General features: G+C 33.2%; 1 protein-coding gene across 4 annotated transcripts in view; it reads right to left on the bottom strand.

Annotated features, from left to right (window-relative positions):
- Positions 1-8,844: 8,844 nt before the first annotated feature.
- LOC149804402 (galactosylgalactosylxylosylprotein 3-beta-glucuronosyltransferase 3-like) overlaps positions 8,845-16,307 on the bottom strand; it is a 31,802-nt gene continuing 24,339 nt past the window's right edge. For all 4 annotated transcript variants that reach the window (XM_089939804.1, XM_089939814.1, XM_089939820.1 and 1 more), the window contains exons 5-6: positions 11,524-11,730; positions 8,845-10,518 (exon numbers count right to left, since the gene is read on the bottom strand). In XM_089939804.1, coding sequence (XP_089795930.1) covers positions 10,417-10,518; positions 11,524-11,730 — 309 coding nt within the window. In that variant the 3' untranslated portion in view covers positions 8,845-10,416. The remainder of the gene's footprint in view (positions 10,519-11,523; positions 11,731-16,307) is intronic.

Below are 16,307 nucleotides of genomic sequence, written 5' to 3' on the forward strand. Positions count from 1 at the left end.
ATATATATGCACACAGAGTCAAATTTATAAATAACGGTTACTCATGGGAAAAAGCAAACCTGGCAGTTGCATACAAGTGACCACTGTACACAGGTTCACATTTTAAAATTAATTTATGAACAAATACCATTCACCAAATATTATTATTATTACATTATCGATAGCTGTAATTCACGGGCCAATAAACAAGATATCTTACTATAACTGTCACATTTTTGCTGTGATAAAATTACTCTCACCATCTATGCAACATGTTGACTTGATCCTCACCTATAAGGATAAAAAGTGCAGCGCTTTCGAAGGAGATATGTTGACACCTTTGAGTTTGACAGTGTGACTCATGTACAGCAAATACACTCAAGATATGAAAAGCATAGGTATTGATTTTTTTGATGTGCCTTTCTCTAAACAATGCCTTGCTCATCAAACAAAAGAAGTGTTTACTTGGATCAGTCACTGCTGATATGCTCTATGCTCCAGTCACTGCTTAAGGCAGGGTGAAACCATTGTTTGGTTAGGAAACACCTGGCCACTTATTAAAAAAAACAGCTGACCATTAAATACAGGGCATTAATATATATATATATATATATATATATATATATATATATATATATATATATATATATATATATATATATATATTAACTATTATCATACTTTAAATTGCAAATGTTTATTTAATCAATTGTCTCTTTCATTTGTTTGACTATTGGTTGATTTTGTTTCTTTTTAATCCAAAAGTCTAAAGAGCAGACGTATGTTTTCCAAACCATGAATATTAAAATCGTGCTACTGAACAAAATATAGTAACAGATTCCTTATGACATTCTTTTTTGGTATGTAAAGTTTTGATTTGCCTATAGTGTATAAATACATACATAATTATGGTTTTAAGAGTCGACTACTATTTATATACTCTCTAGATCAGTGATGAATTTCCACTTATTATTAATGAAATAAGAAAATAATTAGAAGAAAAGATAATTCCCATTTTGTAATGAATTAAACATACAATTTCATTGAAATCCCCTCTGCTTTCCAAAGGACAAAAAATGTGGAAATCTGTGGAGTGAGAGCAAAAAGAACTTGATTTGGATGACAGCCTTGAACTTGAACTTACACGTAGAAACCTAGAGGACCCCACCCCCAGTCCTTATAGTTGTATATATACACTTTTCATGGGATTTGCCTTCAGTGTTGTGTTAAACCAATGATACAAAGTTGCAATAGCCTGTGAAGACAAGTAGACTGAATAGAAAATTCCTTGGTGTACACATACTGTAATCTATTTTAACTTTACTTATTTGTATGCTTTTTAAAAATGTTCTAAACAGACCATTTTTAAATATTGAAATGTATGAAAGTTTCTCTGCCTCTCTCTATCTCTCACAATCTGTACAGTCTGCATGTCATTTTTATCTCAATTAATCAAAATCATGCCCTCTCTCTATGTAGATCTATGTTGGTAAAACTGACATTAGTTGACTAAGAGTGAAACAGAGAGATGGAGAATTTTACATTCAGTACCCAACCACCCCAACACCTCCCTCTGTAAACTGCTCTGGTGGCCTAGTGGTTAGAGTGACTGCCTAAGATGTTGGAGGTTGTGGGTTTGATCCGCAGCCAAGTAATACCAAAGACTTACAAAAATGGTACTAATGGCTCCCTCACTCGGCGCTCAACATTAAGAGGTTAGTGTTAGGACTGGTTGACCTGGTGTCATCAGGATAATGTGACTGGGTGGGACATCATGCTACATGTCTGTGGCATGATGCCCCAGTGCTAGACATCACTATAAACTGCCGCACTGCAGACATCATAGCAATATGACTGAAACTATTGTTAAAGCTACATTTAAAATCCAAGTCACACACACACACTCCCTCCCTCTGTGTAAGCTGGTCATCAGGTTGTCTTTACCCCAGTGAATCCAGTTGTCTCTCTGTCTCCGTTTCTCTCTCAAATTGTAAGTGAATACAACTAAAAGTTATTGTACTAGACCGATTTCAAAATGGGAATGAAGAATTTTAATGTAAACAATCGTACATATAAAACTAAGACACAATATGACTCCCAGGATGTGGGTCAAAAGGTCACATCAACATGTTTACAAAAATCAGGCATTTCCAAGGGAAAAACCAAGGTCCTGAATTCAAATCCAAGTAAACATGTTTATAAATGATCTTAAAGTATAATCTACAATCATGGACAAAGGTTAGATACGTAATTTGTTATATATAACCTTTACATTCTACAATCATGGATAAAAATTAAGCACAATATAGAGATACACATAACTCTTCACATCCCTTCCCAGTGGGACTGCATCAAATAATGGTTCTGAATCTATTTTAGCTATTCACAATCCTTTAAGAAATTGTCAATTTGCATCTTTGGTGGTGGGGCAGTTTTCTATTTTCATTCATATTGAGTAAATCAAGAAAACAGATGCTTATGATTTAAACATGAATGTTGATTTCAATGTAGAAAGTAGAGCACTACAAATATTGCATGGCTTGCATTCCAAATATTGATAGTGCAGCCATTTGATCACAGATTAGTACATCTAAAAGAACAACTGGAGAATGATTTAAGCAAAACAACAAGCCAAAAACAGGTAATTGAAACATTTAAAATTATTTATAGTTGATCTAAGTCATTGTTATGCTTTACTATCCACTGGAACTCACCATAAAATTGTTTTTATTGACTCTCCCTCTGTGTTGGCTAGTTTTTATGCCAGTTTTACTGTCGTATGTCCAAAGACATAGTCTTGCATGCTATGGGCAATAATCTGTTACTTCCCTTCATCATGGATTTTCCTCTTAGGCTTGTGACAATGCGGAGAGAGAGAGAAAGGTAGAGAGAAAGAAAATAAAAGGAAATACAAATAGAAAAACAGAAAAGACAAGCAGATGAAAAGAGAAAGAGGAGATAAATACAGTTCAGAGAGAGATGAGAGGCAGATGCAGAGAAAAAGGATGGAATTACAAATGCAGAGGGAAGAAAGGCAAATGCAACTGAAATTAAAAGAATTAGAACTGACAGGTGGAGCACACTCTCCCTTTACACACAAGTTCAGGTTTTGATGCCACCAAAAATATTACATTAGTACTCCCCTTTTAAAGAAAAAGTAGATCAATACTTTCCTCATTCTGATAAAATTGCTGAAAAACTTGAAATAACCAAGATGGCATTTGATTTGATAAACTTGAAATAACCAAGATGGCATTTGATTTGATAAACTTAAGAATTCAAATTATTGGTTGAATTTTACAAAACATGGGTAATTGCAGAGTGTGCTTATTTGCAAAGCTTGTTAAGTCTACATGTCACTGTTGGTACAAGAAAGTCCTAATCATGATTTAGTTAAAGAATGTATCTTGAAGAGTTATGAGTTGGTACCTGAGGGATAGTGACAAATGTTTGGAAATGATAATGGATAAACCATGTTCAATTTGCAGGGAAAAAGAACAACTATTTGGTAGCTGGTGTTAAGCCAATAAAGCTGATCAAAATTATGATAACGTCAGAGTGCTCATATTACCGGTAGTTGAAGAGTTCAAGAATTACGTCAAAACCTACCTTGATGAGCACATGGTAGAAACTTTCAAAAATGCTGCACGTACAGCTGATGATTGTTCTTGACTCACGTGGTTACATTTGTCAATAAGTCTTCCTCTCAGCAGTGTTTTGGTCAGTCTTGTACGAGTACTTCCAAATCTCAATCTAGCACATCTTTTAGGAATCAAACTTCTGATAAGACTTATCAGAAATCCTTATCTCTTCTTACATGCTCTTATTGTGTTATTTCTGTTTGCTACTGGTTGACAAATAAGCAACATATTAAAGAGTAATTCCAAATGCCCTTATTTCACGGTCAAGATCATGGTCTTGTATTGAAAGCAACACCTTGGTTGCATCCAACAAATCCCAGCCTGATTCTATTATGGAGACTTATGAACTGTTTATGTTGAAAGGTTCTCTATCACTTATTGGTGATTCTTCTAAGCCTATCCATATAAAAATATTAAGTGACAAAGGAGCATCTCAGTTTTTATTATCAGGTACTTTGCCCTTATCTCTGAAATTACTTTCTAGTAAAAATGTTCCTATTCAGGGAGTAGAGTGTGACTTTTTTTAATGTTCCTCTCCATTGTGTCAATTTGGCATCAGACTTAGTCTCAAGACCTGTTACTATCAGCCTAGCTAGAGATATAGTTATGGCTAATCCTTGTTTGGGTCATAAACTGAACCCACTGAGATTGAAATCCCTGCTTTATACCCTGCTTGTGCAGTTACTTGATCTACGGTAAAGAGTTTTTGAAAACAATGTTGATCAGAAACTTATTCCTTTAGCCGATACATTTATTGCTCATTCTTTTGATGAACTATCTTTTGCTCCTGGAATTGCTCAGTCAAGAGGTATTGATCACATGATCCTTTTTTACTACTCATTCTCTTTATTCTAATCAAGGTAACAAAAGAAAATTACTCATTGTTAAACAGGAACAAGATCCTGGGATATACAGCTTGTTTCTAAGGGCTGTTAGTGAATCTAAAACCACAAAAGTACTAGTTTGTTATTTTATGAAAAATGGGGTCCTTATGAAAAAATGGAAGACAACCTGAGGCACCCACTGGTAATGAGTGGTCATTGAGCTATCAAATTGTTGTTCCTAAGTCACATGGACAGGAAATTCTTAGTCTGTCCCATAAAGCTCCTTTGGCTGTTCATTTAGAAGTCAAGATCTTGAATCGTTTTAACTGGCAGAAAATTAATAAGTTATGTTAATACTGTGGATCTTGTCACACTTGTCAAATGGTAAGAAACCCAATCAGAAGATACCCAAGGCTCATCTGCAACCTATTTCTGCATTTGATAACCATAATTAACAGAATAATGGTAAATTGTCAGTCCTTTACCTAAGACCAAGTCAGACAACCAATACTTGTTGACCATAGTGTGTTTGCCCACAAGATTTCCAGAAGCAATTAATTTGAGAAATATTAAAACTAAAACCATAGTAAAAGCTTTCATACAGTGTTGTTTTTTTTACACTTGTTCACCTTCACAAATCTGTCCAGTCTGATCAAAGGTCAAATTTTATATCTGAAATTTTCCAGCAAGTTATTCATGAATTAGGTATATAACAGTATAATCTTCTGCCTGTCACCCTGAAAGTCTCGGGGGATTAGAAATACCTCATCAAATTTTGAAGAACATTATTTACAGGGTTCCCATGCTTTTCTAAAGGTAAATATCCAGGTCATTTCCAGGGCTTTTCCAGGATGAAATTACTTTTTTCAAGGTTCATATATGCCCATTAATGAATGGGATTAAAGGACATTTTAGATTAGAAAATATGCATTTTCTAAATCTAAAGATGTTTCTCTTTCAAGACTCCAAAAACATCAAAGTCAGAAAAGATGATCATGTACATAAACCCAAAATGTATCACACGAAATAGTTTGATTATATTCCTATAAATTGTTGTATAGTCATTTCAGTGTACAGAATAAAACTTTATTTTGCTGCATTATGTTGCTAAGTGAGGACAACATAATGAACATAAATTATGTTTTGTTTCCTTTCAAATCTTTAATTCTAAAGAATTCTATATATATATATATATATATATATATATATATATATATATGCATCTCATAGAAAGTAACATTTCCTATTACAGTATAAAAACCAAAACAATAAACGCAAATAATTAGGATCTTGTCTTGTAATGAAAAGAGTTTAACCCTGAATTTATCTGTGCCAATAAATACCCAAACAAGATTTTTCAAACAACCTAATCTTAAGATGATCTGGTTAAAAACCCATCATTTAAAAAAACATTTTCAAAAGGGTTGATTTAAATTTTGACAAAAGACCTTGAAAATTATATACTGTTGTATAAAAAAGGACTGAATTTTCTGTAAAATCAACATGTCTTCTTGTAATTCGTTAAACCAGTCCTCAAACCTGTATTGATAAAGGGGCTCGTATTGTTTTCAATATATAATATAAGGGACGAAAATTTCTCATTTCAGCTCCAAGATTCAACAATTCAGACTACAAATTTGTCTTCAAATGAATAGCAGTCCATTTTCTAATCCGAGTTTCCTCCGAATATTCCCACCCCATTTTTCATATTTGGACATTTAGGTTGGGGTGTGGCGTCGTTGCAACTGAATATTGAAAATTTGGAATTTGCTGCCACCATGCGGTAGTGACATACAGTAGTCGCTTACCAGAGGGCCTAGAAAATTTCGACTTTTGTTATTTCAACTCATATCTGCATGAAATCGATAGGAAAATCATTTATTTTCTCAGAAATGGCAAGTATTGTAATTGTTATGTTGTTAATCCACTGACAGACAAGACAAAACTGCTGCATAGATGAAACCTGACCCAGTACTCGCCATCTGCATTACTTGTCACATGACTTTGCAAATCTCAAATGACAACATCGGAAGTCCAATATTCACGTGATATAAACCCCTTTATAATGTTGTTGTACAGAAATTATATTATATTAAATGAAAGTCAGATACATTTTATAAAAACCAGCAATCTGGCCAATCTGATTTATCAAGCAGAGATCACATACCTACGTGGTAGTCACATGATACAACAAAACACTAGAAGTTGTTCTCAGAATACATAAATATGGAGAATTTTGTGTTCTTTCGTTTTTTTATTTTTATTACAACCAGTATACCACTTTCATTTAATATTATTTTTCTTTTTGTCTACAACATTTGAAAATGTGGGTTGTTAGATTTGTGTACTCATGGGACTAGCAATGCAAATCACAAGTACCATGTCACGTTTCATCAATGATGTAGTTTTATCTTGTCTTTAAGCAGATTAAAGACATAACAATTTTAATACTCACAATCTCTGAGAAAATAAGTAATTTTCATATCGATTTCATGAATGCATATCACTCAATCTAACAATGTTTCAAGTTTGCTAGGCCATCCGGTAAGCGACTACACTTGCCACCACCATGTTGGCCTGTTGTGATGCTAGACTGGTTTTCATACCTTCCATGTAAGGAAAGATACGTATATCGAGCTGACTTAGAAAACGAAAGTCTACTAGACAAATCTAATCCACTGGGCATTGGGATTGACTCAGCATATATGTTTATTGCAAGCAACCAAATGATCCATACTGCACCCTCTAAATATTCTGGTCAGAACTAAATAAAATTAACTCACAATCAGTTTAGTTACAATTTAATTTCATGATTGTTTCATGCGTCAAGTGGTGGTGGAAAATTCCCAGGTTTTTCCCAACTTTCATCAATATTTGCAAAATTCAAGAACTTTTCATGGTCAGGAAAAAAATTATAATTTCTCCTTTTTCCCCAATTTCCCAGTGGTGTGGAAACAATGTATTAAGTCCTAATGATCTGATACAGAAAAGATTGGGATGAGGGTGTTCATTTGCTGTTGGGGAATCAGTTCAAGAATCATTAGGTTTTAGTCCTTTTTAACTAGTGTATTGAAAGAGTCTGTGGACCACTGAAGTTGTTAAATGAAAGACTTATTTCAACTGAAGATTCAGAGATTAATTTTCTTGATTAGGTCTATGATTTTAAATATAAATTGTCAAAGGCTTGTGAAGTACAAGAACTAATCTTCACCCTACTCAGTCAGAAATTAAGGTACGACAGAAATAAAAAGGAAAGTAGTTTTAGGCCTGGTGATGGAGTTCTGGCTCTCTTGTCCATGCTTCTTTGATGTAAATATTATGGTCCTTATACAATTGAAATGAAAGTAAGTGACTTCAATTACCATTAACACTCCTGGGAGGCAGAAACAGAAACAACTTTACCATAAACATATCGCTATAAATTTTACATGAATTCAAACTACCTACTTCTTGTGAGAGATTTTTTGTGATTTACTGATATGTACCATTTTCTTGTCACATGAATATTTAAAGCATAGTAAGGATTTATTTGCAGCGTTTGTGTTCATTATTTGAATGCTGTAGCAAATTTATGTACAGAGACTGTTCAGTATGCTTGAAAACCATTGCAAATTTTTGGATTGAATCAACCATTTAGATTTGACAATTACTTTAGGTAAAGGTGAGTTCTGCCATGCTTGTATTAGATTTTTAGGACATATTGTGGGACATGGTCAAGTTAAACCTATAGAAACTTTATTTTAAATTAGAAAATTATTTGCTGAATTTTACCAAGCTTGTTGGTTTTGCTTTTCCTATTACTTAGTGTAAGACCATAGAGTCATAACAGTTCATTCTGTGCACTATCCAAAACTATCAATCGTAATGAAATTAACTATAACCATTTCAAATATGGATTTTAAGGATGCTATTGTTGTTGTTGTTAAAGGGTTTAACGCCATTTTTCAGTACAAGATAGGCTATACATGGCGGCCTGTATAAATGGTGGAGGAAGAACCCAGGAAAACCCTGGAAAGAACCACCAACCCACAAGAAACTACTGGCAAGCTTTCTCACATACACACGTTGGCCAATCCCGAGACTCAAACCCATGCAGGCAGAGGTGAGATAGCAGTGATCTGTAATGGCGAGCACTTTAGACCACTCGGGCCTTGGATTATAATGAAAATTATAGTCAGGTAAATGAAGTTCTAATATATGTTACAAACTTTTTTTAAATGCACATAAATAGCAAAATCCCTTAAACCATAATAAAAATGTCTTGTGATATTAATCTATAAATAGGCCAGGGAAAAATGCAGATCATTATAAGCTGACAAGGAAGCTTTCAATTATTCATTAACTGACATGCACGTCTGTGTCCCACTTTTAAGACTTAAATAAATTATAAGATACAAAGGTTTTGTAAATTACTGTATTTTATTTTCTATACTGTTATTTAATTAGGATGTAGTAACAAGCGAATAAGTATTTAATTATACATCATTACAGATGTCATCATACATTTAACAGGCAGCATGGAAGTCAATGTCATGAATCAGTATTTAATGATACATATTAACAAACATCTTCAATCATATAAAATTTGATGTATCTAATAGTTACAAACAATATCACATGCACTATGTACAAACTTTCAACTTATTACAAGACAAAAGTGGCATAAATAATTTTAAGTCATAACATTTTCAAAACAATTTGTTTTCATGAATTTATATTTTGGTGACCAACCAAGCCAGAGTAAATGTGCACTTCACTTATTGTTTCCATATGTGATGGTAGTGCTAAATGGGGAAAGATTATTCACACTTGTCCAATATAGATTCTATCTTAGACTACACAGAGGTATAAAGTCAATATTTCATGTCAGGAAATTGTAACTCTTCATTAGGAAATATAAATCAGAAGTTAGTCACACGATGAACATGTCAATCTGCAAATAAGCCAATGCTTCATACTTGTACAAAATCTGATGCTGCACACCGTTTCACCATTACTAAAACCCCATTTAATACTATTTACACAACAAGATAGAAGGTGCATTGAGAACAGTTCTTTTCAAGCATGAAAGCCATGAATAGGTATTTTTAAACCCTGGCAGCCTCCTGTATGTACTGATGTCAAATCTTCTTCAGTGACTTACTATGTATACTTGCTTGTAACTTGAGTCAAACTGCAAACAACAAATGATCCTGATCTGCAGTAGCATAATGTGCCTGCAGATCAGGTTCTATCTTTTTTGTTCTACTGATTACTCCTAACAAACTTCACAGACCCAGATCTGCAACTGCATTATGCGATGGCAATTCTGGCTCTGTGCAGTTTGCATTTGGACTCGTATATATGAGTATATACTGTAATGGTCAGATTTAACTAAACTCTCAAAATTTGTTACTGGTGATTCTGGAAAGGATGTAAAATCACTTTTAGGTTTTTAAAAATACATGAAAGTCATTTATTCTTTAAAAAATATGAACTGTGCAATTTCTAAAATTTAAAGAAAATTGAACATGCATTTATTGCATTTTAATGCCAAATGCCTGCTAAGTGTGAAAATCAATTTTACCAAGCAACTTATAAGAACAATTTTCAAAACTCTACATCTCTGGAATTTTGAGATGTTTAGTGCAACAGTGGCCTGGGATCATTCTTATGAATTTGTATGAGAACTGGTGGCATACCAGAGCCTAGCAGTCAAACAGAATTTCAACGAACACATTAATCAGCAAACAACAAAGCATGTACTGACATACATTTTAAACTTTCATCTTGAACACATGTGACATGACTGGATAAATGAAAAAGTATTATTCTAATTCCCAGTTCTAAAAATGAATAAAAAGGTGCCATATTTTACCTTTGCAATTAAAGCTTTCCTTCCAGTGTATCAGCATTTTTGTCTTAGAAAGAATTTACACACCAATTTACTACAATCTTATTTCATGGCAACTAATTCTACATTGCATATATTTTCAAACTTCTATCATTGGATCAGAACCTTGCCCATATTTCCTGATCATTTTTTCTTCATTTTTCAAGGAAGACTTTTCTGTTCGTGTGTGCCAGACTAATATCTGAAAGTACAAAGAAAATCTCACATATGAAAATTTTTGGCATTTGTACATAAGAATTACATCAATTATGAGACAGCCATATTTTGAGATGTTATCTTGTGGCTAAAGTATTATCCTATCATCACTTTTTACAATATTATTCTGATATCACAATGTGTACAGTAATTCAGATCAATAACTAAGTGCCATAGTTGAACTTTTAGCTTGTGGAATATTCGTTTTTTCTTCTGCTGAACATGCCTGAAGACTTTCGTTATGTATACCTGATAAACACATTAATGACTTAAGTGTAATAATGCTGAAGTCACAGCTCTGTATTAATACTCTGTTTTGCAATAAACTGAAAATGGATTTATTTGGACCACGTATGTGTGAGTGGTGTTTGTGTATCTAAAACCTATATGATATCGCCAGTATCATCACTGTGGTGATGACATATTGGTAATATATGTTATTGCCAGTATCGTCACTGTGGTGATGACATATTGGTAACATATGATATCACCAGTATCGTCACTGTGGTGATGACATATTGGTAATATATGATATTGCCAGTATCATCACTGTGGTGATGACATATTGATAATATATGACAACATCACTAATTTTATCACAGCATTAGATCTTAAAAATTGAATCTCATCTTGACACTTTAATTCATTAATAAATTTTGGGAACTCTTAATTATCAAAAAAAATCAATCATGTAATTTGCCCATTAAGTATTTATTCAGAAGCCTGCTCACTTCTGTAATCAGCTCTGTTTATAGTCCTTTTGTATCCAATACCCAGTCTTACTCTGTAACCAAATTCATACCAATTCTAATTTATGCTTCATACAGTGGTCCCACTCTCGCTAAAGTTTGTTCTGCACTGAAAATATGTCCTTATTAAAGGTATGTCCCTGGATGAGAGCTACAAAATGGTAAAATTTACTATCTTGGTGTAGTGCATGGTGGCATCACTTGAGAAGGACCTTGAAAAGGGTCTCACTGTATATACAAACCTTTGTACAACCATCAGCTTTTGGCTCCAAATCATCCAGCGTTACTCCAAGACTAGTGAGAAATTCTGACTCAAGTCCTCCACGTTTCACATGGAGGCTGAACTTGGCCTCACTTCGCTCCAAAAGCAGGCTGACATTGACGGCAAACCCTGCCATGTCCATAGCAAAGGTTCTTTCTGGTCTCCAATAGGTGTGCCACGCTATTACCTGAAAAACAATAGATTTGCAGTACTAGAAAAAGTAAGAATTACAGTAGATATAAAATAATGACAAGAGAACCCCTTATGCCAAGTGCACCTTTTCTTAAGCTACAAAATAAAAAACTTTAACACTGAAATCATCAACAAATTGTAACATGGGTTTATCAAATAAAAACATTAACCTTGAGTCTATTAAAAACTTTAACACTGTCCAAGTTCTAGGGTATGGATGTACATATGTATATATATAAAGACAGAGGCACTGACACGCACAAGGATGCCAAAGTTATCACTATGTTGAGCTTCTGCCAAGGCTGGCTTGACAATAGCACAACTTTGGCAGGGTAATCTTAGGGTAATGACCACTCTCTCTGTGGCTAACGAAAATACTATATTTAACAAAATATACAACATAAACAATGACAAAAGAACAAATATACATTCATAATCTCCCTTGGATCTAATAAAACAAGGTTACATGGACTAAAATGTCACAACTCAACTGCATACTCAAACTGTCTAGTCCCATTCAAAACAAACATTACAGTCAGTGATACTGGATTTAAAATCAGCAAGAGCACTGCTTGACTCATAACAATGCACAACTTTATTACAATACTACACCATTATTTTCAGCTCAAGTAAAATATTCATCAGTTTGTATTTTTTTAAATACTAAGTTTTTGCAGAAGGAACTTGCCTGATGTCTTCAGTCAGTAGTTCTTGGCACATGCCAGGATTTAAAGTTTGAATTGTCAGAAAGTCATCTCATTTATAAACATCATTTTTTAGCTGTAGGTATACATCATAATTAAATGCATTCCTCTTTCCTTCCTATCATCTGTTTGACAGAGTATTTTGCTACATCAATGAGCATTACTTTTTTTCCCTACATGTCCAATATGGCAGGCAAATTTAATATTATTGGTACGATACTACTGGATTAAATGGTTTATGGTTAGTTTTATTTTCATTTTTACACGATTGAATTATGAAAACCAGTAGCATTGGCTGAGTGACCCAACCCATTGTCATGTGATCAGTGGGAGCAACATACTAATGACAAATACTTCAGCCTGTTTTTGAGAGGCTCTGATTGGGTTCTTGAGCAGACTGAAAGGAATGCTGTATATGTAGTTTCATTCCTTGTGATATGCCCCATTACAGAGCTATAGTGATGTGTTCATGTTCATTATGCGATTGGTGTAATTTGTGAAATGCCTCTGTGTATGGTGTAATTTGTGAGAAGCCCCAATATACAGCAATAGTGCATGTTCATGTTCATTATGTGAATGGTTTAATTTTAAAATCTAATGTATGTTATAGGAATAGTTAAATATCATATTTTCATACATACATAGCAGTCAAGTAATCAAGTATGTTATCTGTGTAAGATGATCTGTATTGTGGAATAGGCAATATGTAACCATTCCACTATATGCGTGGATAAATCTAGGAATCACATATGGAAAACCTTTAAATATTTCATTTAGAATTCGGCATTTTATTTGAGTAGCAACATCCAGTACAATTGTAGTCCATTTGTAGAAAACATTTGTCCTGTTTGTTTGTGATTTCTGAATGACAGTGAATGGTTTGAGCTGAATGTACATAAATAGACCTTACTTCTGATGTGCTCGGTCTGCATGGTTATTTTGATTTTAATTTTCCTAATTTCAGATGTAAATTATAAAAAAAATGAACTAGTCACATTTTTGGTGTTTTTATATTTTAAATGATCATAAGTGTACTTTCAGAAAATAGTAATGCCAAACTGTGAACATGTATTTCTGTATTTCAAGAACAAACAAATTCGTGTACTTTATACTACTGTAAGTACATTTCTTGAGTAAATAACAGCAATAACTTTATCAGCTTGCTGCTTCAGACACCTCCTGGTTTTCCTAACAGTGACCACAAAAACAATATCAATACAGTCAAGTAGGTGAAAGACATCTCCAAAACCTCTGAATGGAACATTAATGATCAAAACACCAAGCAGATATTATTACTGTTTGATATAATTTATGTAGTATACCATATTTCGTGTATTTTTTGTACCCTTTAATTTTTTGTACACAATCCAGTTATCAAAATAATATTTATTTAAATGTATCATAATTTTTCGTACATATCACTTTGTATTTTTGGGGGAAAAAAATCATTAAATTATCGAACATAAAATTTCTAGTAAGAAGTTTTATGTTTGCAAAAGATATCAAAAATAGCAAATTGCCACTTTGTTTTTACAAAAATTAATAATTAATTGTTGAGAAAATACAATGATTGATGCATAAGCATGGGCACCTGCACCATAGGTTAAGGGGGTCATGTGACACCCCACCCCCTGCAAATCATACTGCAAATATAGTGTTACATATATCTGATTTAATTCATATTTATTTTAATTTTTGTCAGTTTTAAATTTTTTATTCTATTATATGCTATTATAATGTAAATTTATTCACTGGAGATGATATTTTTCCAGAAAACTGATTGACCTTAATCATTGTTTTCATAAACACCAGGTGTTGGCCTGGATGCTGACCTTGATTCAAAATTAGTAAACAAAGTTCTATTTTTATTTTAAAACGAGTGGTTGTTGTCAAGGTCATGATAGGGTTTGGGTTTAAGATGTAAACAACTTTTTTTATTTTTTTATATCTTAGAGAATATTATTGGTCTAATCAAGGCCATATTTTGTGTATGTGATATAGACATGATCACGTGAACCCCCTTCTGATTTCGCAACTTGGGGGAATTTCAAAACAATATAACCTTTGTTTTTTAGAGAGAGAGAGAGAGATCTCAGTTTTGGGCTTTTCACACTGATGTGAAGTTAATTTGTTGTAGCCAGATTTTGAGTTATAATTTTCTTCAGATCAGTTGGACTTCAAAAGGATTAATTCTCTGGAAATATTTTGAGAATTGCTCACACAGATTTTGGAATGACATTGCTTACAAATTTAATTTGGATTTCCAACACCGGAGTGCCATTATTTGTATTTCTACAAGGAACTGTAGATAAGCACAGTACTGACTACAGCATACGTCATCATCATCCATCTTGGATTTTCCATCAGGATTAGAACTTGAAATTATTAGAACATTTGTTACTTGGACTTTTGTACAATAATTCATGGTTTCTTCTTAGAATATTTTTGGATTTGATTCTTGAAACCGTAAGTTCTTCTCCTTTTTTCATTTTTACTGAATTTTTCCAGGAAAATAAATTATTTGCTAAATTTTAAAAAGCTTGTTGTTTTCACTCTTTCTGTGTCACTGTTTATTTGAGCCTAAACACGTAACAATACATTTAAACTCCGACAAGTTTAATCATGCAGATGAAGCTGAAATTATGTCACAAGTTTAAAATGCTTAGTAAATATTAGCTTCAGTTTCAGACTGCATACTATACTCTCCTGGGCGTGATTGACTAACACCCCCCCAAACAAAATCATGCGGGCGCCCATGTGCATATGATCTCTTATTGTCATTACAGTATCTACTGGTGTTTATTCACAAATGGACAAAGGACTTCACAGACTATACCTTTAAATATTATCGTTAATTAGTGCATTTAAAATGAATTTGGAAGATCTTTGATGTTTTCTTATCCAACAAAATTTACATCTCAGTACATGCTAAAGTGAAGTCCACAGACCAATGGTCAACTAGTATTACTGTTTCATTATAGTCATACAAACATAAAATATAAAAAACCTAGCCATTTTCTATCGTAATTATGAAAATCACAGACTCCGTTAAATCAATTCGTATCTATATACATGTACTATCTTTTAAGTGCTTGATCCGTTTTGACTTGGATATAATTAACATTTTATTGCAAATCTATTCTACGATATACCCCACTATTATCTTTATTGGCGAGTTTGAATAACAAGTAATGCGTATGATCACTTGTTCTTATAACATCTATTGCATGGACAACGGCTTCAATAACACACTGACAGATTTTCATTTTCCTAAAGACAGCCTCATTTCCCTACAGATAGTCTCACTGATTTGACCTCTTCTGTTGATTCTTGCACTCAATCTGGTTTCAACTGGAATAACCAAAGTCCTAAGCATGTTTAATTACCATGTAAATAACACTACGAAGCCATGAAATTGATGTGACAATGTACATCACAATTAAAACAAGAATGAATTGTTGATTTAGCAGTGTTTATTGATACTGGAATATAGTAGGGTCATAATACATCAGGATTATCACAATTGTCAGGTAAGTCTTTTTTTCTCTTTGCAAATGCTACAAAAAAAACCCACCCTGAATAAATAAGGTCTTGTACGCTGACAAAATTTTGTTCAATCTCTCTCTATCGCTCTCACACGCACATGTGCATTAACAAAAACGTGATTTCAAGTTCTTTATCTTTTATTGCAATTTGATAATGAGATTATTGTTGCTGTAAAAATACAAGTTGCACTTAATTTCTTGACAAAATGGATTCATATCATTGCGTACATTTTACCAATAAATAATACCCAAAACTAATACATGTTCAAACCATCTTAATCATTTTGCCAACATTACACAACATAACAGCTACATATGCTCTA

This window comes from Sinohyriopsis cumingii, chromosome 2 (genome assembly GCF_028554795.1).
Source record: "Sinohyriopsis cumingii isolate HCF-2022 chromosome 2, ASM2855479v2, whole genome shotgun sequence".
Taxonomy (NCBI): domain Eukaryota; kingdom Metazoa; phylum Mollusca; class Bivalvia; order Unionida; family Unionidae; genus Sinohyriopsis; species Sinohyriopsis cumingii.